This window comes from Antedon mediterranea, chromosome 1 (genome assembly GCF_964355755.1).
Source record: "Antedon mediterranea chromosome 1, ecAntMedi1.1, whole genome shotgun sequence".
Taxonomy (NCBI): Eukaryota; Metazoa; Echinodermata; class Crinoidea; order Comatulida; family Antedonidae; genus Antedon; species Antedon mediterranea.
The window spans coordinates 33,578,571-33,604,551 of NC_092670.1; the positions used below are offsets into that span (position 1 = coordinate 33,578,571).

Sequence of the window (25,981 nt, forward strand, 5' to 3'; positions counted from 1 at the left end):
ATTAGCCCTTCATTAATCACATAAGCTATTGCGTCTAACAGTCATTCTGCGTAAAATTAAATATTTCTGACCGTGCGAAGAATGCCTTTCCAACTAAAACAGCTGCTGAGCAACATCGCGTTTATTATAATAAATAGACGATTTCCATATATTATTATTGAATCAAAACCATGTGCGCGTTGTTCATTATGTAAAGGAAACTTGTTGTGGGTAGAATCTGACATACAAACCTACTTTTAAAAAATATAGCAATTGTTATAATTAGTAGACGATTTCCATATTATTATTGAATCAACACCATATGTGTCTGGTTAATTATGTAAAGCATGTTCATCGTACTTTTTCTAAAATCATAGTTAATATCTAGTAACACTACATGAGTGTTTAGTAGATCCGGTAGGCCTACGGTATTTCTTTTCAAGATCTAAATTAGACACAAGATTTATAGTTTCTGTAATATACAAGCGTGTTGTTTCTTAGATTTGAAAACTGCAAGAGGGCGTACAAAACGCATACCAGGTGTAGGCCTATTCTTATGTAGAATAGATCAGTGAACAGTGGCCGCTCAAGACATGTCGATGTTGGCCTACAAGACGCTGTAAAGGTAACGTTTTTTTGTTTGTAGTCGTCATTTGACCACAGTAAGAATTAAATTATGGAATATTTCGTTTAGTGGAAAACAACCATGATAATTAACATAGCCACTGGAAAATAATTTTAAGCACGCAGCATGATGAAATAAGCAAGTAATCTTCTGGTGTTGGGAAAACACTGAATATGGGCGGACATTGTAAATATTCATGACATAGGTGACTAAAGATGTAACGATCAAATCATTTCCGTAACAATTAAAAAAATCTCTCTTAATATCACAGCGTGATAGGCCTATGTTTTGTTTTATTACACTTATGCCTATTATTAGATTATATACCCGCCCCAGAGCGAGAACCCTATGTTGAAACTCTCCCCTTTCTACTCTCGGGCTATTTTCAAATCATAAACAATTCTCACTCGAGTCTAGCTTTTAAATGTAAGTACGCATTTAACTCTTTTCTAGCCGGCTGTATTTGCATTGAATTATCACGATTGCAATGTTTCACCGTGGAGGAAGTTCTCTCATGTTTACTAAGAAATATAGTATTGAACTTCGCATTCGGCAGGTATTGATACGGCTTTTCAGGGCGGATATTTTCTTTCTCATATGGGCATCGCCTTTTTATTAGTACATGGGGAATTAACATCTCACAATTACACCCTTATGTTCTGATATAAAAATTACACAAGTACATGTAACTATCAAAGATAACCTTTTATCATTTCAATAAAGTTTCATTGATTTATCCTTCGGAAAGATACGTACCTGCTATAAGTATGGTGCAATACTTCTGACATCTGTTTTAAATGCAGACTCATCGGAACCAGATATAATAAAAAAACTATCCTACAAACTCCACCAAACGTGATTTGCGACAAGAAGAGAATGCCTAGCGTGTATACATCTTCATTTCAGAAGAGCTATGATACGGTAAGATTATTTATCTACTAATATAACCAGCAACTCTATATCTACGATGGCCTAAAAGAGACACTGTTTTTTAGCTTATTTGTTGCTTAAAGTAATTTACTGATATATTGTTACTAGTAGTGATGACAATAATAGAATAGGTCTATTTCTCCACAGATTGCCGAACAAGTACTAGGGGTTATTAGACAATTTTCATAAAGTTTACATTCATTATAACAAACAATAGAAATTGTAAACCTTTAATTTGATATTCTGAATCATTGCTTTTATTTAAAATAATAATAATCATCGTAATCGTAATTTTCACGATTGTCTTCAAGATTTCGGATGGAAATACATCTAATGCTGTCAACAGTGACACAAATGGAAACGGTAGTACAAAAATACAAAATGGCGGATCAGAAATCGAAATTAACAATGGAAGAGTGTGGACTGGTACCGGTAGTTCAGTGAATGGGAAACTGCTGATTGCTTTAATTGCTATATCTCAGCTTTTTCTATTTATGTCATGGTCAATTATAGCTCCATTTCTTCCACCAGAGGTGAGATACAGGTTTTGTCTAATCGTACAATGCGGATCATTGAAATTGGTGTAGGCTCATACTGTCTGATCATGGAGAAATTATTTCTCCATGGTCTGATATAATGATATTATATATACACAGTGACAAATCTGGGATGTTGCCAAACTAGTGGGGACCCTGTGTCTACAAATTGTGAAACTATGTCCTATTGTTGAGTGTACTTAATACATTTGTTTATACTAGTATGTAATAACAAGAAAAAATATTGTATTACAAAGATATTAATATTTAATTACATATTATAAAACTACTATTATGTAAATATATAAATGTATACAAATTGAACAAAAAAAGTACACATAATAAATACAAATACTAAAACACCGACAAAACAATACATACTTATAGAAAATATAAAGCAGATGGATGATATGAATTATTTATTAATAAAGATATCTATGTTAAATATGTTAGATCACCTCTACTTTGCCGTATCCATTAAGGTTTATCTGTAAAGTGTAAAGCTCTGTCGACACTATCAAACTAGTTTGTCCATATATGAGCACATTTTGTTGTCACATAACGTTTGATAGTGTAGACAAGGCTTAATGGGGAAGGGAATACTGTATATCTAAATATCAAAAAGTCTTTCACTTTTATAGTAAAAGCTATTGAGAATTAGTCTGACAATAAAGAGAATGGCAGGACGTTTATAACTATCAGTTCTACACATTGGTACTTGGTAACATCACATTGAAGTCCGAGGTTAAACTCACGCTTTCTGTAAGGAGGGAGAACATTCCTGTGGGTGGTTGACTTCAAAAGGCCAAATAAAACCAAATAAAAGAACAATGCTATCGCTTCTTGTTTATAGAAAGAGAAGTTAAATGCATGAGTCATAGGATTTAAATTTATTACACAAAATATAACGTAAACAAATTTTGTTCATAACATGGCACTTATTTTAAGGTTTGGGCAACATATTATTGATGTGGCACAAGTCCATCAACAGAGTTAATTGAGCTAATTAGGTAGTGGGAGGTACAATAGAGTCCGCCTTACGGCTTTCAAATTGTTGACTATCGTATTTAAAAGATATGTTTTCTGGCCCAAATGTAGACGTGGGAATGCGCCGGTTAGTTTGTAATGTATTTCTGTTTTCATTTTTTGCAGGCAGAACAAAAAGGTGCCAGTCAGACGGAAATCGGATTTATATTCGGTATCTATTCCGCTGTTCAATTTATTGTTGCACCAATTTGGGGGAAATTTGTAAGTAAATAGTTACAGAAGTTCCATACAGCATGCCTATGTTGATTTTTATAAATGCTAAATTGCCATATTATCATTATGTATTTTAATTTCACTCTACACTGGCCACCCTGAAGAAGAGGTGATCAATTTATTTTTACCCGTGAATAAATTATACTAAACAGAATACTTAGGAATGCAAGCAGAATTACTGGTGTCGAGATTAAAGATATCACACAAATGTGTAATGATGTAATGATGAAATGATGCCTAATTAAAATAGCATTTTAGTTGGTGAATCTCATATCCTCAACAATAAGTTAGTAGTTACCAGATCTGGAATATTAACAACAATTCCAGTTAAAACAAATAGTCATAAATTGTCATTCTTACCAAGCGCTATTAGACAACAAAACAATGAGTTCCAAAGATACGTCATTAGGTCTTTCGTATTTATATGGCTTGATCCATGTTGATCATGAATGTAAATATTATGTGTGTATTGTTTCGTTTGTGTTTTTCTGCCAAGAAATCAATTATTATTGTAATATATGTATGTATGAATGACTTAATAAATTGAATCTGAATCTGAATCTGAATATACCATATTAGCCTATATTATAATACTATGCAAAGGTGTTATTTAACACGTATGTAACCATTGTTTTAACATTACATTTTAGATTCCTGTTCTTGGAGCTAGATTCGTTTTCATTATAGGCTACATAATAACCGGTGCCACAAATGTCTCATTTGGGTAAGACACATTGTTTTGTTTCTAAAGGTTGCAACAACAATATTAATGTTATCTTATGTTTTATACACAATTGCATTAATTTATTATAAAGAATAATATTACAACTCTCTTTAATAATACAACCATAACGTTTCATTATTTACAAACCCGTTGACGTTAATTCTCTATAGAAACTCTTTTGTCCTGACACTAGCAATTTATCTGATAGTACATCATAAGTATATAAACAGTACATATATTGCTTTCTTCCTGTTAAATTTATGGCTGTCTGTCAAACTTTTGTGGTTACTGGCGTTTGTGCTGGTACCCTAGTTGCTGAAACCAGTTATACTGGTTATAACTAAGTTAATACCGTCCTAATTTCTGACCTTTCTTCTAATTCTTTTTTTTTAAATAGATTCTTTGATCGTATAGCATCAGGAACTCCATTTGTAGCCACGTGTTTGTTAGCGCGTGCATTTCAAGGAGTTGGAACATCAGGTGTCTTCACGGCAGCCATGACAATGGTTGCCTATACTTTCCCAAATAAAATCGGACGGCTAGTGGTAGGTTTGATTAGTGTTTTAAGTGCGGTCCTTGATTGTGCATTTTAAGAGTACCGGTACAAATGTTATAACCATAGATTAATATAAGGACAGTACTAGATTGGAGTACGTCCTCTAGTTAATCTATATACAAACTACTTTGGTTTCCCTATCGATGAAGAATAAAATTGTTTGAACTGCGATAATATTGAGGCCACCCTCCTTTCACTCTATATATAAACTATTAATTAGGTAAAACACAAACCGGTAAAATGTATTGCATAATATAATATATACGTTATACAAATGTATATAATACTGCACCCACACACATACATCAACATTGCCGCAATTGTACTGGGAACACTTTTCTAAAAAAGCAAAGTCATTTTCCACACTTGTTTTATAAGATTCATCAACCTTTACCTTAATAGCCATTAGATTTTACAATGGTAAACGTTTTCCGGGTGCATGGTCAACCAATGAAATTCAATAAAACTTTATTATCCAAAATTTCGAAATTGGTCACGGTAGACGAATATTCATTAAAAACCGTTACAAATGCATACACAATTACATTAAGCAAAACGATTATTATAAAATCCTTTAAAAAAATGTTAAAATAAAGTACAGTACAATAAAAAGAAACAAATTGCACAACAATACCATTTATTAAGAAATCTAAATAATGGTATTTAAAAAATACATCTGTTGTTTTATCAATCTATCTCGCTAAATAATCAAATCAAGTATTATTTCTTGAAACATGCATAATCTTATCTGGAATTAATGCAGTATTCCATCTTTATTGATAGAATTAATTTATACATAGTCTAACAAAATGTCCGTTGTTTTCCCCTTTCCAATAGGGCCATATCACGTCTTAATCCGTTCATATTATAGGCCTAGCCTATGATCGTTTTCGAGTTTATTTCTAATTGTTTGCGATAGTTGTGTTAATTTACATTTCAAAGGGCCTACTGGAAGTATTTACCGGTATTGGCTTAATGATTGGACCATTCATCGGTGGTGTTTTGTATGAGGTAGGTAAATGTATCCTTATCCAATCATTATAATATCTGTACGTTTTATTCAATTCTAGTTAAATTTGGCTTAACCGCCTAGGTTGAAATAGAGTTTTCAGAAACAACAAACTAATTATTATAATACTCGAAATACAGTTTGACATTTTTTTTTCAAAATGTAATTTGGAACATTGTTAAATATTGAAATTGTGTAAGTATTTTTGTTTTTGGCGTTTTTTTGTAAAACATTTTTCTTGTTTATTTTCAGTATGGTGGGTTCATTCTGCCATTTGTATCCCTTGGTTGCTTAATGTTACTCTTCAGTGTTATTCTGATGTTTGTGTTGCCTAAAGATTCATGTAAGTATTGTGTGTTCAAGTTTTAGTGAAAATAGCTAGACTATTACATTGGGGCGGGGTGGAAGAGGAGTGGTCCCTTTTTAAACTAACCACCTTCTTCAGGAGAGTTTATGGTCGTATACAAACTATTCATGATCATCGGCGTGTCAAAGTGTGCCACTATCGATTACATGTTTGTATTATCATAAATATCAAATACAAAACCCCAACCATGAAACTTCGGCTCTTTTTATTATTTTCCCATTGGTAATGTTTTAACTAGTATTCTTTGTTTTACAATAGATACTTCTACAAGTAAGGCTGGATCATTCTTGTCACTTCTAAACATTCCTGGAACGTGGGTCGGAATTCTTTCAGGTTTTTTGGCGGCTCTCACCTTTCTGGTGTTGGAACCTACGCTTTCTTTAGAATTGGAACAGGTATATTGTTTCATATTGAGTATGATTGTTTGCGTGTCAAGCAAAAACTTTAGAATTAAACACTTTCTCACATTGAATAGCTAATACTGAGAAAGAGTCGCTCTTCCTTGCTAATACTATACCCTTTTTGTTTCATTAAAACTTCATACATACGTTGTACATTGATAGTAATATTTCTGAAAACAACAATTGCGCTGTAAATGGTTACATGGGTCGACTCGCCAAAAAAGTCATGACGGCATACGCGTCAAATGACATTATCTTCTCGATATCATTATGAATCCTCATAACTTTAACGTATAATCATCGTCATCATTAACATTCCCGTTTTATCATTTTTGTTACCATTTAATATTGATTAACAACTGTATTGTTTTTTTTTTCATACGCAGTTCAATTTAAATAGCATTCAAGTTGGCTCCGTGTTTCTACTGCTCGGTCTGGTTTACGGTTTTACCTCACCGTTTTTTGGATGGTTAGCTGAAGGGCGTGTTTCATCCCGTAAACTAGTAATTGGCGGTATGTTCATAGCCTTTGTAGGTTATATCATACTTGGTCCATGGCCGCCGCTAAATCTACCCAAGTAAGTCATTTTTAATGTTATTTAATAACATAATGATAGTCGTTTCTGTAATTATTTTGTGGTTATGGAGTTGGCCAATCGTCACTCTTCAACCATTGTTCTGGTGGTAGAACAGATCTTTTACGGAAATACTTACAACTAGAGATCCAGTGTACACATCTGGCTCGTGTTTACCAGAGTATGGAATTACCACGGGTCCATCTCATCACATGTTGTGTGGACAGACGAATTAGTAATGATTTAACGTCGTTTGTTTACTGTTCATTACTGTTTTTTTTTGGGTAATATTATTCCAAACAACATTCTGAATACTCATAACATTAACGCTAGTCTAATAAAGCTACGTTCTCACTGTGCCCGGATTATGTCTGGTAAACGGAGAGAGAGGAGGAGTCCGGAAACTGTGTGAACGTAACTTAAACAAGATTGTGTCTGACCTTTTGTAGTGTTGGAAGAAGAGTGAGCGTCTGATTAATAATAAGCCTACTATATTTTTTTATAGCTCTTTAGTACTGGTGTGCCTGGGCATTGTGTTGATCAGTCTTGCTTTTGGATTTTCATTTGCGCCATGTTTCCAGGAGATTTTGATAAGTGCTAGGTTTAACGGGATGCCGTCAAATGTGTCGACGTACGGCGTGTTATCGGGAACATTCAATAGTGCCTTCTCACTTGGGTAAGAAGTAAAGATGAGGTCTGATTGCATTACACAGTTCTTAGGAGGATACTGTTTATATAGCCAACACATATAAAACATCACCCCTGGTTGGTCGGTCATAGTCTCTCCGCCATCTGAAGATCTGTTATTCTTACGATATTTATATCCCATTAATAATATTCAACCCATCTTCAGAAGACACCCCTATAATAAAAGTACATTTTTGTCGTAAAACGAGCGAGGAAATATACGGTTTAACATTATGGCCAACCTCAACACCTGCGCTATTAAAAGGGCCTGAAAGCATCCTTTAATATGGTTCAATCAACGAAATAACACTGTTTTTCTTTCCTAGGTCGTTTGTTGGACCGGTTGTGGGAGGAGCATTGGTAGAGGCTAGAAGCTTTTCTTTTTTATGTTCAACGATAGCTCTAATAAATCTTCTTTTGATGGTTATATCCATCGCTTTTAGCTTATGGGAGTTCAATTTTGGTAGAGGGTAAGTCATTGAAAACATATGCTAAGATATTATATATAAATTTGTCTCCGGGTCGAAAAAACAGAGAATACGCCAATAGGCTAATAACAGTATACACACTTGAATATATCGACAACTAATTAATTATTAATTCATTTTACCGGGGCAAAACATTTTTGTACACATACATTTACACGTGCAAAACTATTTTAAATGAAATTTATAATCCATTTTTCTTTTCTTTATTTTCAGGCGGCGAAAATACATTATTTCACGACGGTTTGAATACACAGAGATTGATGATGCTGACAGCGAAGAAGTTCGTTTACTTTCAAATGAAACCGCATAGGAAGATCCTGGAATCACACAATTGTTCAGTCTTTAATTAATTGTTCACTATACAATGCCTACCTATCTACAAAAAGCATGCACGTACACTGGAGCTAAATTCAAGAACAAACTAGTACTTGTGATTGTGAAAACCCTTACTCTGATGTACTTGGTAGCGTAGGTGGCTTTTATTAGATTGTTGAGGGCAGTAGTCACTAATGGCTACATTAAATATAATGTAACATTGTGGGGAGGGAGTAGCTGCAAAGGCGATGCGATGGCGTGTGAATGTTACTGGCGAGAAGATTTTGAAAGGGAATCGTGGATTTTTTACTTTTTTTGCATTAAAGGCGATATGGGCAAGGTGGTATCTGTTTAAGCGTAGCGTAGATGAGAGTGTGTAGGATTTGAAGTTTTTTTTTATGCGCTGCGGATGTCGTGGTGGTTTGACGAGGCGTAAGAGATCGTCGATTGAGGGGGAGGAGGGTGATGGTTTTGAAATATGCCTCTAGTTACTGTGTATGTTAGCGCGCCAAATGTGAAACCGAACAGTTTTGTTATTGCTCAACTCAAGTGGCATAAAGAACATTTTATGCGACATTAACAGTATCTGAAATGAGAGTGCTTCAGGGCAGGAATATTGAATACATGTTAGAAAGTCACAAATACCAGGAATATTCTAATAAAAAACACCAAAAAATGATGTTTTCTTGTGACGTATATTCTTGTATAGTCTTGCATTAAAGGCTTCCAAACGTGCCATTTGGTTTGTGTACTCCAAATTCGAAAACATTTGTTATGCCAACTTGGGGCGTAACTGGGGGCGCCTATCAATTTAAAGGGGTAACGACTCAGAAACTCCTGACTTTAGGTAGCCATTTTACATTATTGTTCTGTTTTGTGTTGCTGGAAAAGGGTATTTATTATTTACCTCCGCCAAAGAGGTAAATGTAATCGATCGCGTGTGTTTGTTTGTTTATTTGTTTGTTTGTTAGCAGGATTACTCAAAAAGTAATTACAATCTTTACCAAAATGAATATACACAGATATATATGTGGTCAAGGGCCATTTCATTAAATTTTGGGACCATTTTGGACCATGGTCCCAATTTTGGACCATGGTCCCAATTTTGGACCACTTTTTAGTATACTTTTCAGACCTGCTAGAGTTAAAAGATAAGACAGAATTTGTCAAAAGCCGGCGAGCAGTATTAAAGTACCAAGTTAACTGAAATTATTATTATTAAATTGCATTTTCTCGAGAAATACAAGAGTCAAGAGTTATAATTTGTGATTTTTGAAATTTTAAAACATAATTTGATTTAATATGCACCATTCAAGTTTACGTAATTTACAAGTAAATTAATTTGATTACATTTCGTCTGGAAAATCGTCACGAGCGAAAGTAAAGAAGGATTTCAAACCACGAGTATGCATTATGCACGATGCTAATTAGGATTGTTTACAACTCGTCGCGGTTGAGAAGGTGTTTTTACGTTTCACGTTTTTATTATTTTGATGACCGGAAAATTTGGGGTTAGTTACTATTTTCAGGTGCCTAATTTAAGATTAGTAATAGTAACCCACTACTCTAATAGCAACCCACTACTCTAATAGCAACCCCTTTCTAATAGTAACCCACCCTAAACAAGCATGAATGTGCAATACTCGGTGTACAGCAAAAAGCTGTACTGACGTCATAAGACGGGATGTGACGTCACATACCCATCAACCTCGCTACCAAATACGGCTATACGGTCCATTTCGAGACGTGATATGGCTGCATCCGGTTTGAAATTTAAAAATCCGGTTCATAGCTTTGAGGACATGTCCCTGTAGTATATTCATGCCAAACCCCAGCTCCATACTACAACGAATAAGGTAGGAGTAGTACTTTACAAATCCCACTTTTTACTCAATAGTGTCCAGATGGAGGAGGAGGAGAAAATGACTAAGTCCTAGACTCGGGTGGTACCCCGAGTAAAAACAATCAAAGAATAATAACCCATGGTTTATACCATAGAGATATTCATAATATCTCTATGTTTATACAAATTAGAAGAGGTTACAACATTATTTTAATTCTTCATAAGACACCGCCGCCAACGGCAAAGATAAGTTTAGATTTTTGCTGCGCATGCTCAAAATTCATGCGTGAAAAAGATTTTCTCGAAGTAAACAAAACGTAAGCCAGGCCTAACTAGCTAGGTAGACTAGCTACTTAAATTTACCCAAATATTTCATTCATATACGTCCAGACTGCTGGCTATCTAATACGTAGATAGACCGGCCTAGCTAGTACTACAACTAGGCTAGGCCTCTAGGCTAGTAGTACTTGCTAGGCCTAACTAGCCTAGGCTAGGCTAGGCGTACTAGCTAGGCCAGTAGGAGGCTAGCCGCTAGCTAGGCCAGTAGGAGGCTAGCCGCTAGCTAGGCCTAACCCCGCCGTCACACTCGTCATCATACTGCATGCATTATGCAGTATAGCCTTTTAGGCCTAGTCAAAATTGAGTCTGGGCTAGGCCTAGTAAAATTTTACTTTTAGCCTAACTAAACCATGGTCTAGCATATTTTTCAACTTTTTACAGCCCTGCAAGTGGCGCACTTCTATCTACTTTAACTAGCCTCTAGGCCGCCTAGGCCTAATTTTTTTTTTTATAATTAATCCAGCACAGAACAGATGGATAGTGCAGAAGAAGATTCAGATAAGACTACCATAAACGACTATCAAACTCGCCTTCTAAATGGAGATGGCTGTCAACAGGAGTCGGATAGTATGTTGAATCCTGGAGACAGTTCAGATGAAGTTAAAGTTAAGAAGTCTTCAATGACAAGAGAACAGAAGATCCTATTTATTATTTTTGGATTAACAAATTTAACCAATGAATTAACATTTTCCATTTTAGCCCCTTTCTTTCCTGCAGAGGTAATTCTCTAATTTCATTTTCAATTAATAAAATGCATTCTCAAATTAAATTTAACTTTGTTTTCATTTATTTAAACAACATCCATTTTTATTTCAAGTATTTCTTTTCAATTGAGAAATTATAGAACATATTATCAGGGCAAAGTAAGCAAAAGTTTTTAAATTTGTTATTTTCATTTACCCAATTAAAATTATTATTAAATAACATTCTTTTTTTTCCATTTATTTAAAAAACATTTTTATTTCTTCTTAATTAAGATATTAAAGAATAATTCAATTCTCAGTTTTACAATTTTCTTAGCAAAGTGAGGCAAAAGCAACATTTTTATTTTGAACAAAAGAGAAATTTAAGAGTCCCATCTTTTTTAAATCTTTTTATACTTACGATTTTAACAATATATTTTGTAGGCTGCCAAGCAAGGTGCTACGAAAGTTCAAGTTGGTTTAATATTTAGTGTTTATTCATTAGTGCAGTTCATAGCAGCACCAATTATTGGAAAATTTGTAAGTTTTACATTGTATTTTGTTAAATATTACTTCCGGGAAATACCATAACTTATAATCTGCCATTGTGACAGCCAGTTCCAATACCCGTCTATAATACATCAATGTTACTGTATGTTAATAGCACTAACTAATCTGTACATTTTTCCTTTTTCTAATGGTTACCATTCTACTATGCTCCTGTTGAGTCAAAAGGTCATGCTTCCCCTCTGCACTATAAATTTAATAAAAGAAAAGATATTGTCAGACTTGTATAACAGAAAATCAAAACAAATAGATATGGCAAATAATTCGTACCTACTTGCATATGGTTTGATAATGACATGCTCTAGATAATGTTATGGGTAGTGTTTAATCAGCATTTTATGTGTAGTGTTTTAATCAGCATTTTATTGGTAATATTTTAATCAGCATTTTATGGGTAGTATTTTTGTCAGTATTTTAAACCTTTTTGTTTTACTTTTAGCTTCCAACAATTGGTTGTAGGTTTGCATTTATTTGCGGATTTTTTGTCAATTCTGGTTGTAACATTTTATACGGGTAAGTATTAAAAGATGACTATAAAAAAAAAAACAGATGTCAGGCATTTTTTTAAGTGGGTACCAAGCTTAAAGTACAGTTGTCTGGCCCCAGAAACCATCATACCTGTATTGAGGTGAGGAAATAGGACACATGTGTTGTCGGTCGTCCCAAATTGAAAGATCTCTACTAATTGTAACTTTTAAAATGAAGAGAAAAATGAAAATTATTCATAAATCTTCTTATATATGTAATTAAAAGTGTTGGTTTCAGATTTTTAGACCGAGTGGCGCCAGGTACAGAGTTTCTTGTTTACTGTATTTTAATAAGAAGTATAGAAGCTATTGGTACTACCGCATTCCTTACTGCATTAATGGCATTGGTTCCAAACAAATTTCCAGATTCAGTTGGGCAAACAATGGTGAGTTAAATAATGTAGAAATGGAAGAATGAATTCACCATGGTTAAATCCAGGAGGGGAAAAAATCAATTACATAATGTACTGTTTTTATTTTTCTATAAAAATAAAAATTGAAAAAATGATCCTATCATTTCTAGCCGTTTTCAACCCACTGGCATACCTCTCCAAGACTGTCTATTTTGTACTGTTCTCATCCATGCATCAATTGTTTGGGAAATTTCATTTTAGATCTGCCTTCAGGTCCAACTCCAGGTCTCCCTTTAAGTCTCCCTTCAGCTATTTCTTTAGGTCTCCCTTTAAGTCTTCCTTTAAGTCTTACTTTAGGTCTCCCTTTAAGTCTCTATAAGTCTCCCTTCAGGTCACCCTCTAGGTCTTCCTTTAAGTCTCATTCCATGTCCATTCCATGGAGGTTGGCAAGCATGATATAACTTTTCAAGGACCAAAAATTTGGAATTCTTTACCAGATGAAATTAAAATTATTAATTTTATATCTTCATTTAAGTTCAAACTACATGAATACCTTGTTTCTACTATTATTATTTAAGTTGATCATATATCTGTCTTAAGTCAAATAATAACTGCATTTGTTAAGTTAAATGTCTTTTTATGTTCATTATCATATATTATATATATTTCTTACCTTACCTTACTTTTAATTATGTTGCCAGGACCCCACATTTTAAAGCTTAAGCTTCCTGTGGGGTACCCCTTTTTCTCATTTATTATCTATTATTTTTAGAAAATGTTAACTGTTTTTTTGTGTTTTTATTTGAGAAATAAAAATTATTGATTGATTGATTGATTGATTGATGTCTCCCATTACGTCTCTCGTTAAGTCTTCCTTTAGGTCTCCCTTTGAGTCTCACTCCAAGTCTCCCTTTAGGTATCCCTTCAGGTCTCACTTCGGGTCTTTCTTTAGATCTTCCTTTTCAATAATCCTCAACTCATTCATGCATTTGGTTCATACTGTATATACTATGTTTTTATTCTAGGGCAATATTGAGATTTTTGCTGGTATTGGTCTCACAATTGGACCTTTTCTAGGTGGTGTTTTATATCAGGTAATTTGTGATTCCCTCATCTGACACATTACATATAGTATGTAGTACATGATTTAGGCCTATGGCCAGAAACAACTACTCCACTATTATAATAATTAGTACATGTAATACAGTAATGGGTTCCTCTGCTGCTTCTTCTTTTTGGTTATCTTTATGAACATTTCATGAATCGTTTTAAAGCACTAAAGACAACCATTATTATATTCAGCATATAGCAACATTCAAAATACTGTTTTACCAAGAAATGTTCACAATGTGTTCGCCTATATTGTAAGCCTGTTTTCCTGTCGATTGTTAAGTTGCATTGAATGGCCAGATTCAACAATTTTACAGGAAAAGGGGGTAAAAAATCAACGTTACATGGCATTAAAATCTGAAAAGTTGAAGTTCAACTTTAACGTTCTATTTATATATATTAGCGGTCTAACTCGATCATTGTCATTGCTATTTTAATTTTAACTTTAACGATTTTAAACTTAATGCAACTTAACATCGACAGGAAAACAGGCTTAATAGCTGCTATATCTAAATTAAGCATTATTTATATATACACTAGATAAAGCAGATTACCTACAGTAGTTTTTATATGATATATAAAACATTTTTTATTATGGATTCAGCTGCTTGGATCATGTGCTTCCCCCTTTCCTCAGTTGGATAAAAGTACAGGAAAACTTAACTTAAAAAATTAAGCATAATTTATATATACACGAGATAAAGCAAATTACCTACAGTAGTAGTAGTGTTTATATGGATTTTTATTTTTTATTATGGATTCACCTGCTTGGAGCATGTGCTTCCCCCTTTCCTCAGTTGGATAAAATTATTATTGAACAAACTATTATTATTACATGTTATGTTTCTGGATTTGCCCCTTGAATAATTATTATGGTGTGTGTTTTTTGTTTTCGTTTTTATATTAGCTTGGTGGGTTTATGTTGCCTTTCGTAGCCATTGGAGGATTTTCCATGATTTTATCGTTATGCTTATTTTTCATCTTACCAGCTGATAATCGTAGGTATAGTATTATGTACAGTATGCAGATATTCTTAAGTTCTATACTGCATTTTTTTTTTAGTTTGTTGAGATTATGTTTTATTTCTTGGAATTGTATATTTTGTTTTGGGCAAAACAAATAATTTTTGCATTCCAGATTTATCTGAGCAGAAAACAGGTTCTTTTATCCACCTAATGAGTATCCCTGGAACGTGGGTAGTCGTTTTTAGCCTTTTTATTGGGGCAGCAGCGCTAACATTTATGGAACCTACTCTCTCAACTGAACTACAACAGGTTGGAGTCATAAATTGTTTTTAATTGTTGACATATTAAATGAAATAAACATTATAATGTGTACAAAAAAGTAAATAACATAATTATTTGAATAAACGGGGACCCCTAGACATGAACAAAATGCAAAACAATTGATAAAATGAAGTGATAAAATACAGTACAAAATAAAAATGCTTGGTAAATTTTAGATCATCAATTAAATAGTCAATGAATTCTTGGATAGAAATATGCCTTTTTCACCTTAACTGCTGTGAATTCTGTTACGATGAGCTCTCAGATGAGAGGTGAACGAGTGCTCTAGTACGGAGCGGTGTAAATGGTTCCACTGCTTCTTCATTTTTGTTATCTTAGGATATTTAATGGATCAATTTAGTGTGTAAAGCAACATTGTATTAGGCGCTACCTGTATATGAGACTACCATTATTTTATATTAATATTTAATCACTTTTTGTATATATAAACAATGTTTAGTATAACTTGACACCTACACAAGTTGGCCTTGTCTTTCTGTTGATGGGTTTGGGATACACAATATCGGCACCAATAGTTGGCTGGATAGCTGATAAACGTCAGAACACGCGTACTCTACTTTCATTTGGTTACATTTTAGCTGGGATATCATACCTCATAGCAGGCCCATGGCCCGTTCTTCATTTACCAAAGTAAGTCTTATTTTCTATAGCTTTCTAATTTTTGTTAGGTCTGTATACTGTACAAAGTACCGATGCTGCATTTGTGAACTTTGTTTTTTAAAAATCATCACAAGACTGTTGTTATTGAGTCGTTGAGTCAACAGCAATTCTTCTCATGCTTTTCAGCGTGCACAGAATGAATTTTCATCTTCTCAGCTGCATTGGTGCACGGCACATTATGAAAATAAAATATGTTAATAAGACTAAATATGCCTTGCCTCATATACTTAAACACTAGCAATTATACCCGCCCCAGGGCGGGTTTTTAATTTAGTTTAAAGCCTTCTCAGTACAGAACACCCGACGCCAGTATCTCCCTATACTCACCAACCTCCACCCCACTTCAATAAAACCACACCGTCTTTTTTAAAAAGAAATTCTTCCCAGTGCAGGACAAATTCAATTAATACCTAGCTATGATAGGCCTAGAGTTTACATACGTTTTTAAACTGTATAAATGAACAGGTGTCATATTGGCTGATAATAATACTGTGGTCCCACAGCCCTCTTCTCCTCTTACCATTCCAGCCACAATCAACAAACCTTTTAACCTCCCCTATACAGTTCAAATGTAGTAAATTTTCCTAGTACAATTCCAATCATATAGGCTACTTCATTACACCAGTATTTCCGCTCCTCCTCCCTCCCAACACACCCCAGATACTGAGTGATGTGTTTAAGACGGTTCCAGTACAAATCATGTTAGCCATTACTCCCTACCCATATGTCATGGTCATAGGCTACATCCTCATCCCAAACTCCCAGCTCCTTCCTAGAGATAATTAAAATACTTTAACATTTTCCTACCACAATTCTGGTCAATTTCATAGCCTACTACTCCTATTCTAAGAAAATCCCCTGAACCCCATCTCCCACACCCTATCTCCCAACTCCCCACTCCCACCAAATCCCCGGACTTTTTAAAATGTAGTTTAAAACCTTCCCGGAACAATTGCGGTCATTTTGATACCCCATATGGTTACATCCAGAAACAGAAATTTGTAATACGAACAAACATCGAAAGTGGGAAAAAGTGGGGCATTTTGGCCCCTAACTTGGATCCTAGATGGCGGATGATGTTCAAATGTAGTTTAAAACCTTCCCGGTACAATTGCGGTCATTTTGATACCCCATATGTATTTATTACCATATTTACTGAGGGTAGCCTATCCAGTTCCTAATAGAACTGATCATTCAGGGCCCTCGTGCAGAAAAAAAAATTTGTATAACGAACAAACAAACCAACACACAAACAAACGTACAAACTCTCTCACTTATAGATGTCATAATCGCAAATGAAGGATCTTGTAATGAAATGATATTTTCTTTCTAAATCTAATTCTTCACCAGTCTAGATTTGAATAGGGTAAACTTCAGTACACTTATAAACTGTTTCACAATGTTTTTTTTTCAACCAGTAAACTGTATCTAATCACGATTGGTGTTGTACTGATGTATGTTGCACTTGGCTGTGCTATAACACCTACATACCAAGATTTGTTATCGACAGTAGTACACAATGGTATGCCAGATGTAATATCAACACATAGTGTCGTTTCAGGGATGTTTAATAGTGCCTTTTCGCTTGGGTAAGTATGCATTATTGTTCTTTTTAATTTACCTTAATTTTAATTGTTTTCCTGATGCAAGTATAAAGTAGAACATAAAGGGTCTTTCATACCTGTTTCGGCACGATTCCGGTCCGGCACTGGTAAATCCAATCGAATGTCAATGTTTGGTTTTCACACGGCTACACGCATGTCGATTGGCGCATCTGTGTGGAGCGTTGTGAACAAAACATTGATGTTCAATTCGCCGGAACATGTGTCAAAGAACCTTAACATGTTGATGTTACAATTTAAGATAAACTTTCTCACATACATGCTATGCTAAACAGTGATCTTCCAACACTTGGAAAAAGGAGACACTAACTAGACTTGAACAGTTTTGCTTAATATGCCCAACAATTTGAATAAGTTCGTAGTATTACGTATCAACAGTCAATTTGGTATGCCTTTAACTTTTATTAAGGTCTGTCTACACTATCAAAATGTGACAACAAACTGTGGTCATATATGGACACAATGATGTCATATTACTACCATATTTGGGCACATAGCACTTTTTTGTCACTAGTTTGATAGTGTATACAGAACTATAGAAATCACAAGTTGTTCACAAATTCAAAGACAAAGAGAGAAACTACTAAGCATCAATGCTGAAATAGAAAAATAAAGAAAAAAAGTTTCCCAAAACAAGATTGCTTTTTGGTTGTGTATTTTTACATTTTTTATCACACCTTATTAGGGTGACCCTAAACAGCGTATGTTAACAATCAAGGGTCCCTTTTGATGAGTGACAGTGGCTGTGTGTACACCAGGATACCATCTCGAAAGATGTACTAGGTTCTTTAAAATGCACATGGCTAGATGTGTACACTGGACCTACAGTTTATAATCCTTATCCGAGAAAATTCTACCACCAGAACCGTGCGAGTGAGGCTCAAACCATTACTGATGTTAATATGGCAAAGTATTACGGTTCCACTGTCTTAACCACTAACCGTTAACAAAATGTTAACTCTATTTCTGCAGGTCATTTTTTGGTCCTACTATGGGAGGACTTTTAGTGGATAAATTTAACTTTGCAGTGTCTTCATCTATATTTGGTTTGCTCAATCTAATTTCTGCAGCTGGAATTATAGTATTTTCGTTATGGGAATTCAGATGTGGAAAAGGGTAAGTAGTTATCTATTTATTTTGGACACACTATGGATATGTTCAGAGGTCAGTAGGATCAGTAATAAAGCCCCAAACTTTTTGAAAAGAGAGTGGAAACAGCTTATAGGAAACTCTGGTGGACCTAGCCAAAAATACCGCCCCTTAACAAAAAACTCTTGGTACTTTGGTGGGACTTGTTGCATTGAATCAAGACAAACTAACAATAGAATGCTGAGCTCGCCTTCTCAAGATAGGAACTCGATGAACATTCCTTTTATGATTGGCATACTAGTTGCTGTTGACAATGTTGCCATTAATTTGCGCAAACAATTATTATGTAGACTAATTTTAATGTTACCGAAAATTACCTTACTGAATAATTTACAATTGAAAGTGGTTGAATTAAATAAATGATTACCAAATACAGTACTGTATTCTCTGGTGCAGTGTTAATCAAACATTTGAGGAAGTCAATTTGGACAATCAAAAATCAGTCATTCGTTTAGGGGAACAACTGATTGTGCTGCAACCACAGATAAACCCTTTACTCTACTGTGACTTAGCATCCTGTTAGGTTGCCTTGGTTGAACTATTAGCATCTCACAAGATACTGGTTTGGGTACAGGTGATGAATCGGAACCAATGTTCAAAAACATAGGCCTATCTACAATTTAAAGGAGAAGTATATAAAAAAAGGGTGTATTAAAAACTGGTCTTGATTTAAAGCTACATTGCCTTGACTCTATTAATTACTATCTTAATTTAATAATTCCTGTATATATATTTTGTCTTTTTCACAAATAAAGAAAATAGGTAACGAAAGGTAAATATTAAAGTAACTATATCTTCTACAGGAGACGTAAAACAATGTATGTCGCAAAGTTCCGTGTTACCAACGAGGACACAGATAACCTGATAGATAATGAAAATGGTGTTAACTCCGACTCAGTAGAACGTAACGAAAATATAGACGAAACAGAAGCACCTAATACAGTAATGAAAAATAAATTAAATGGAGAAACAGCAATAAAGATAAATTGATTGTACAAATAATTATTAAATTAAATTATTAACAATTATTTTATCAATAGGCGTAATCTATCTGTGACTAGTTCCCATCAAATTTGATTTTTATTATTAAACATAAATGTGAATCAAGGATGCAAAATTAAATTTTTACAATTATTTTATTATTGATTTTAGTTCTATATAATATATAAAATACAATTATTTTAATTCATTTAATAACTATATTTTTATAATGCAATATTTCTCTAATAAGTTTATATGAAATATATATTGAAATATGTGTACGTTGTCTATCTAGATGAGGCATTATTATTATTTTAAGAGTAAATACAAAACCTTGATAACTGATTGATTAACTTTAGGTATAGTTGATATACAAGTTTCTGCCAGCCTGTTTAGTGATATTGACTGAAAATTAAACGAAAACGATCGTACTGCACAACTTGTTGTAAATTGTCGTGCTGTGTATTATTGTTGCGCAGTATTATATGGTTCAGAATCGGTATTCGTTTGGTCGGTATATATGCAGTTTCCCAAGGGAAATATATCTCCGTACGAATGACGTGTCCTATCCAGCGTAGTTTTGCAGGCCTCGATGCTAGTAGATATCTGTACGTCTGTCCATCCATTGCTGATGCTGAGTAGGCTTCGTTGATGGTATTTCGCTAAACTTTTTACTTATGGCTCATCTGTATTATGATGAATAGATCGTACAAAGGCACGAATGGCTGCAGCACCAAGTATCTTGTATCGGTCAGCCTTAACGCATGTTGTGATGGAATCCCACTGTTCTCTGTTGTTAAAATGCACAGACTAGCAGGGTTGCTAACTTCCATTTTTTATGAAGATTGTGCATTTTGTGACAAAAGCACCAAATTTGGCACAAACCTTCTTTAGGGTATATCTAACAATCCTAGAAGGGGTACCCACAAATCGGAACAATTTAACGACGTCAATTTGGACCACGCCCCTTTTTTAGTATTACGTAATTAGGTGAAACCTTAACTCTTTGTATATACATACCAAGTTTGGTATCAAATTAAAACTCATGACATGTACATTGCAATACACACATAAAAAATATATGATTTCTCTTCAGACGGAATATATAGGTCAAATAATGTCATTTTCTGTCATATTGAAGGGGTTTTCAATCAAAACGCGCCAATATTGGGCTATGTTATGAACATTGTAGTAATAAGAACAACAACATTCATTTTTGTAGTAGAACTACTAATATATATTTATCCTGTACCAGTTACTTTCATTTAACATAATATTAGGAACCACTGAAAAAAAGTATATAAAACACATACTGTATCAAACTTGGCTCAATAATCACTGGACTAAGTAAACAGACAAAAGACCATTTGACTGACAATTACATTACATATTTACATTCATTCGAACAGAAAATTTGGTGAAAAGATGATCAGAAATAATATTAATTACTAATGTTTCAAACAAAAAACATACCTCTACAAAACTTATTCTTATATAAATGTTATGCAATAACTGATGCTTTAAATGGTTTTATTATAGGAATTACAACAAATCCTTTACTGTTTGTAATTGTACTTTTGCTTATAATAATGCTAGAAAATATTATTGACCCCTGAGGACGATCAAACATTAATAGAAACGTCGAACTCAACAGTTCTTTTCAGAATACTAGAAGTAACTTACCGTATTTATCAGAATAAGGGGAGGGATTTTTTATTCGGTGGAGGCGTTTTTTTGTTTGTTTTTTGGTGTAATATGGTAAAAATATATGTATAATAAAATAAATACACCCTAGATATAAAACAAGACCATATAGATGGCTGCAGTCGCGTGCTCAAGTTAGTGTTTACCGACAGACCAACCGACCGAAATAGTGAGCTGTAGAGTCGCGTTGCACGCGACTAAAAATACAACACAATTAATATCGTAATAAGAATAACTGGATTAAACCTCCTTCATCCGGGTGCAAGTACAATCATGATATTTAAAAGGTATCGGAGACAATATAATAGACCAATTCATTGTCATCATTCTGTAAACACTGTTGTATAATGTTTTTGAATGTCACCGACAAAGTATACATAATACACGTCTGTTGCCAGTGTACATAATAAAACAATATATTTCTGGAGATTAATTATCAATACCACTAGGGTTTTTTATTTTTTAAGTACTAAATGCATTGACAATTAAAGCATCAAAATTGTATTTTAAAATCATGTTAATAGATCATGATAAAATCATACTACAACACACTACAGTACACAGGGGTGTTTTCAGGAAAGCTGGACATATAGTAATGAAACTATGTATTGGCATATATATGCAACAGACAGTGTTGATTGTTGACAAATTGTAGTCACAAACAAACAGATGATCCAGAATGAAGATCCATATGAAAAATTGTGTAATCGTGTCTCATATTGTGTCTCAGGATAATGATGTGTCATTGTTTTATATCATTATACTGGCACCTGGAGAGGATTCGTTAAATGGAGCCTGTGACAGTGTCACTTTTATTCTACAAGACAGAAACATTTTAAATAAACGCTCACCCCTCCCTTCGATTTAAACGCCCCGCCACACAACAACAAGGCCATATATATGGCTGCAGTCGCGTGCTCAAAGTTTAGTTAGTGTTTACCGACCAACCGACCGACATAGTGAGCTGTAGAGTTGTAAAATATTAATGATTATCGAAATCAATTATTTCACAAAAATAAAAAGGTTGAAATTTGGCAATTTTCCTGTACTATATTTTCGTTTGTTAAAAAGGAGAGCAACAGAAGAAGTCAAGCTGATTGCTAGAAAGAACCTTGTCTTGAAACGTAAGGTAAAATATATACACTCAACGAACTATCATATTAATATAACAATAGTAGCCAGACGAAAATATTTTCACTTTCAAGCTATGTCCTAATTTGCATAAACCATATGGTTGGTACACTTAATTGATGATCACATCTATTGTGATGGGTACCGGTGAGCTACCAACACAAGCACAACACACAACTAAATGCTTGGATTGTCACTACTCGACTATAATTGATCGATTTAAGGTTCGGTTCGACAGATGGAGCATAGTTTATGACGTAATTTTTGTTAACCTTTTAACAATAAAAAAACGGTCGATCAGTACGAAGCGAATGCACGCGGTAGGCCTAGGTTTTTTCAATTTTTGTTGTAAAATTAATTAAAACATATTGTATGTATATTAATATATAGTATGTGTAGACTGTGAATGCACTTATTTTAGATTCATTACAAAAAAACATTCTCGTACGCCTTTTGCTTTTAATTAGGTATTTTAGTTCATCCTTTGAACTAACTTCGTGAATCGAAGACTTAAGCAAAACCTTTTCAAACACGCCCGGTGTCTGCGGACTATGTCTCGAAATAACCGTCACGCTCTGTTAATTACCCTCCCCCTTCGTTTAACCTCCCTATTGTAATAGTCGAGACGAAAAGCAAACATTAGTAGACTTGTCTACGAAGGAAAACAGAAATGAACTTTAGTAGCTGTTGAATGTATAGGTCATTGGCACATAATAATTACAAAAGGTCTACGTGATCAAATTATTTGTTTATTCTTATAATAAGCACGTTATACCATATATAAAAAGACTTACAATTAGGTGTGTCATTTACCCATGATTAACCGAAATTAATTGGGATAATTATTCACATTGTGTAATGCCTCATAAACGTTTATATATACTACAAACTGAAGTCATACGTCATTGCAGTAAAAAATGTAATTACTGGAGTAACTGCAGAAATAATTTTGATATGGTTCCTAAAATAAACGAGCGAGTCGGTAGCATGTTTACATACAAGATTATTGCTGTTGTTGTACTCATGTCTCTGCCTGTTATCTACTTCAAACATATAAATATCATACATATTATTAGATAAGAATATAAAGTGCACTTTTTTCTAACTGTTTTACTTTATCATTTTGATATTATAGTATTACTTTAGTTTGTTTCTCACTTGATATCCAGCACTCACAGCATTGGCATTTTTTCCAGTAATCTATATTTGGATTTATACATGCAACTCTACAAAACACAACAAACACATTAATTCTAAACAGATATTTTGTATATATATATATATATATATATATATATATATATATATATATATATATATATATATATATATATATATATATATATATATATATATTATCATACTGTAAATTATAGAAACAGTGCTCATATTCGGAACATGATCTCATAATCGCGTCGAGCACAGCTCATTGGCGAAAGTTCCATATTTTTTAGTTGTATGAAAAAATGTCTCTGGCGGGATATATATATATATATATATAAACACATTAGGCAATGAACATTAATTCGAAACCGCCCGATGATATACTGAAATTTAATTAATTAATTTGAAACGATAAAGATGAGGAAATCTCCCAACCGAGACTCGAACTCGGACCGTCTGCTTGATATGCAGTTGCCCTAACCATTAGACCACTGGGGCTTTCATGGTATTGTTCAAACTCGATTGGATAGCGACTCTTTCACATTCTCGGCGTGGTACGGCGGAACAGCACTAGTCCTCAGTTGTACACACGCGCAACAGAGATCAAATCTTACAGTATTTTTTATTCACGAGGCGGGATCTCCGAAGAGATACTTTTATATATATAAACATATATATATCATACATAAACGTATCTTCTATTTTTTTATTTCTTAACATTTTTTTTTCTAATATGGCTATTACTCATTTTCATTTAACAATGCTTTTTGTGATAATAAGTAAATAAAACTAAAATTGCTACATGTTTTCTTATCCTTCAGCATTGTTTTTATCATCTACATAATCTACAAAAATCTTTCCAACTCTTTTTTCAAAAGCATATATTTACAAACATATTTATATTTGATTTTGTTTATTTACTTATTTATTATCTTGTTTTTTTTTTCAGAATTAAACAATTGTAAGAGATTGATTTTTTTTTTTTATAATAAACTTAATATCTTTACTTTATAATACAGAATGCTCCTAAAGTTATTAATGTAATTGCTACATAGAGTAGCAGAGGATAGCCGAGTGGTTAGGACACTTGACTGTCGTACAGATAGACCCGGGTTCAATGCCCGACAACTCCCAGTCCACTCAGCTGTAAAATGAGTACCTGGTTGAAAATACTAGGGAGAAAAAAGGCGGCGTGGAAAGGAACTGGCCACCCTACCACATAATGCCGAGGCTTAGTACAATGAGCTCCTAACAGCTCCTAACAGCTCATTCCCCTACGTTCAGAGAACACGGGACTCATCCTTTACCTAGCTGCATAATGCTTTACATGGAGAAAACAAAATTGTACCAACGATTTTGATGAATTTGCTCACATAATTATAAGTATGTTATTGTTCTAATGAGTTTTTTGCAGTTTATTTAAATGTTTATATTTTCTTGGTCCTAGTTGTTAAGAACCAACATAGTTCGATTAAGCAATACATTCACGAACATCTGAACACTATCGCTTGTAATTACGTTAAGTTCTTCAATGAATTCAAGTGGAAACAAAGTTGAGCTTGTTCTTTTTGCGTTCGTTGACCGCGTCTTTTGAACATGTTTTTGGTCACGTCCTACTTGTCTATTATTATTTTTAAAACTAATTATGTTTATCTAATTCATCCAAATTTTAAAAAGTGATAACCTAAAATTGTTATCAACTGTTTGTATCCGCCTTGGATAGCCGAATTTATTTTGCAACGTTGGTCAATGCGGATGCGTCTTATATTTGCTGTTTTCCGTGCGAAAATTAACGTAACCAATCGGAGCTAAAAAAAAAAATAACATTGTCGATAGGAGAGTATCTACTGGAGAGTTAACAAGTCAATAACCTTGCGATAGTCGCGCCACCATTAAGGTGCGTCTAGGTCGAACAAGGCCATATACATGACTGCAGTCGCGTGCTCAAGTTTTTACCGACCAACCGACAGACCGACCGACCAACCGAACGACAAGATACAGTGAGATGTAGAGTCGTGTTGCACTCGACTAAAAACAAGTTATAAAACGTCTATGATAATTCATACTTTGACTCCCAAATCAAGTCAAAGCCTTTCCACTAGGCGAATTTGTTCGCGTGAATTAAAAAAATTGTTTTGCAATTTTATTTTCCGAATTCTTTTCTGTGACGAATTCTAGTTGAATTTTTGCTTCAGCGACATCAGTAGTTCGAATAGTGCGATTGTTTTCTCTGCGAAAATAGTGGATTCGAGCGACTAAATTTGCCTAGAGAATAAGGGCACAGGATACAAAATGATTTATTCTATACTGATTGTACTAAAAGTTTAACTATAAAATGGTAAAATAAATAATTAAAATCTTATATTTATCTAAACAAAATTAAAATTAAA

At 33.9% G+C, this 25,981-nt stretch overlaps 2 protein-coding genes across 2 annotated transcripts; both read left to right on the plus strand.

Annotated features, from left to right (window-relative positions):
* The first annotated feature begins 558 nt into the window (after positions 1-558).
* LOC140045779 (MFS-type transporter SLC18B1-like) lies at positions 559-9,459 on the plus strand. Its single transcript, XM_072090755.1, has 13 exons — positions 559-604; positions 1,408-1,525; positions 1,846-2,067; positions 3,223-3,318; positions 3,981-4,054; positions 4,452-4,599; positions 5,553-5,621; positions 5,872-5,962; positions 6,245-6,381; positions 6,774-6,964; positions 7,467-7,637; positions 7,975-8,118; positions 8,350-9,459. The coding sequence occupies exons 2-13, from the start codon at positions 1,481-1,483 to the stop codon at positions 8,444-8,446; spliced, it is 1,485 nt and encodes a 494-aa protein (XP_071946856.1). The 5' UTR covers positions 559-604; positions 1,408-1,480; the 3' UTR covers positions 8,447-9,459.
* Positions 9,460-10,568: 1,109 nt separating this feature from the next.
* On the plus strand, positions 10,569-20,018 carry LOC140044849 (MFS-type transporter SLC18B1-like). The gene is made up of 12 exons (XM_072089899.1): positions 10,569-10,634; positions 11,097-11,352; positions 11,761-11,856; positions 12,323-12,396; positions 12,649-12,796; positions 13,789-13,857; positions 14,781-14,871; positions 15,011-15,147; positions 15,620-15,810; positions 17,259-17,429; positions 18,435-18,578; positions 19,415-20,018. Exons 2-12 carry the CDS (start codon positions 11,107-11,109, stop codon positions 19,599-19,601), a joined length of 1,554 nt encoding a protein of 517 aa, XP_071946000.1. The 5' UTR covers positions 10,569-10,634; positions 11,097-11,106; the 3' UTR covers positions 19,602-20,018.
* The last annotated feature ends 5,963 nt before the right edge of the window (positions 20,019-25,981 follow it).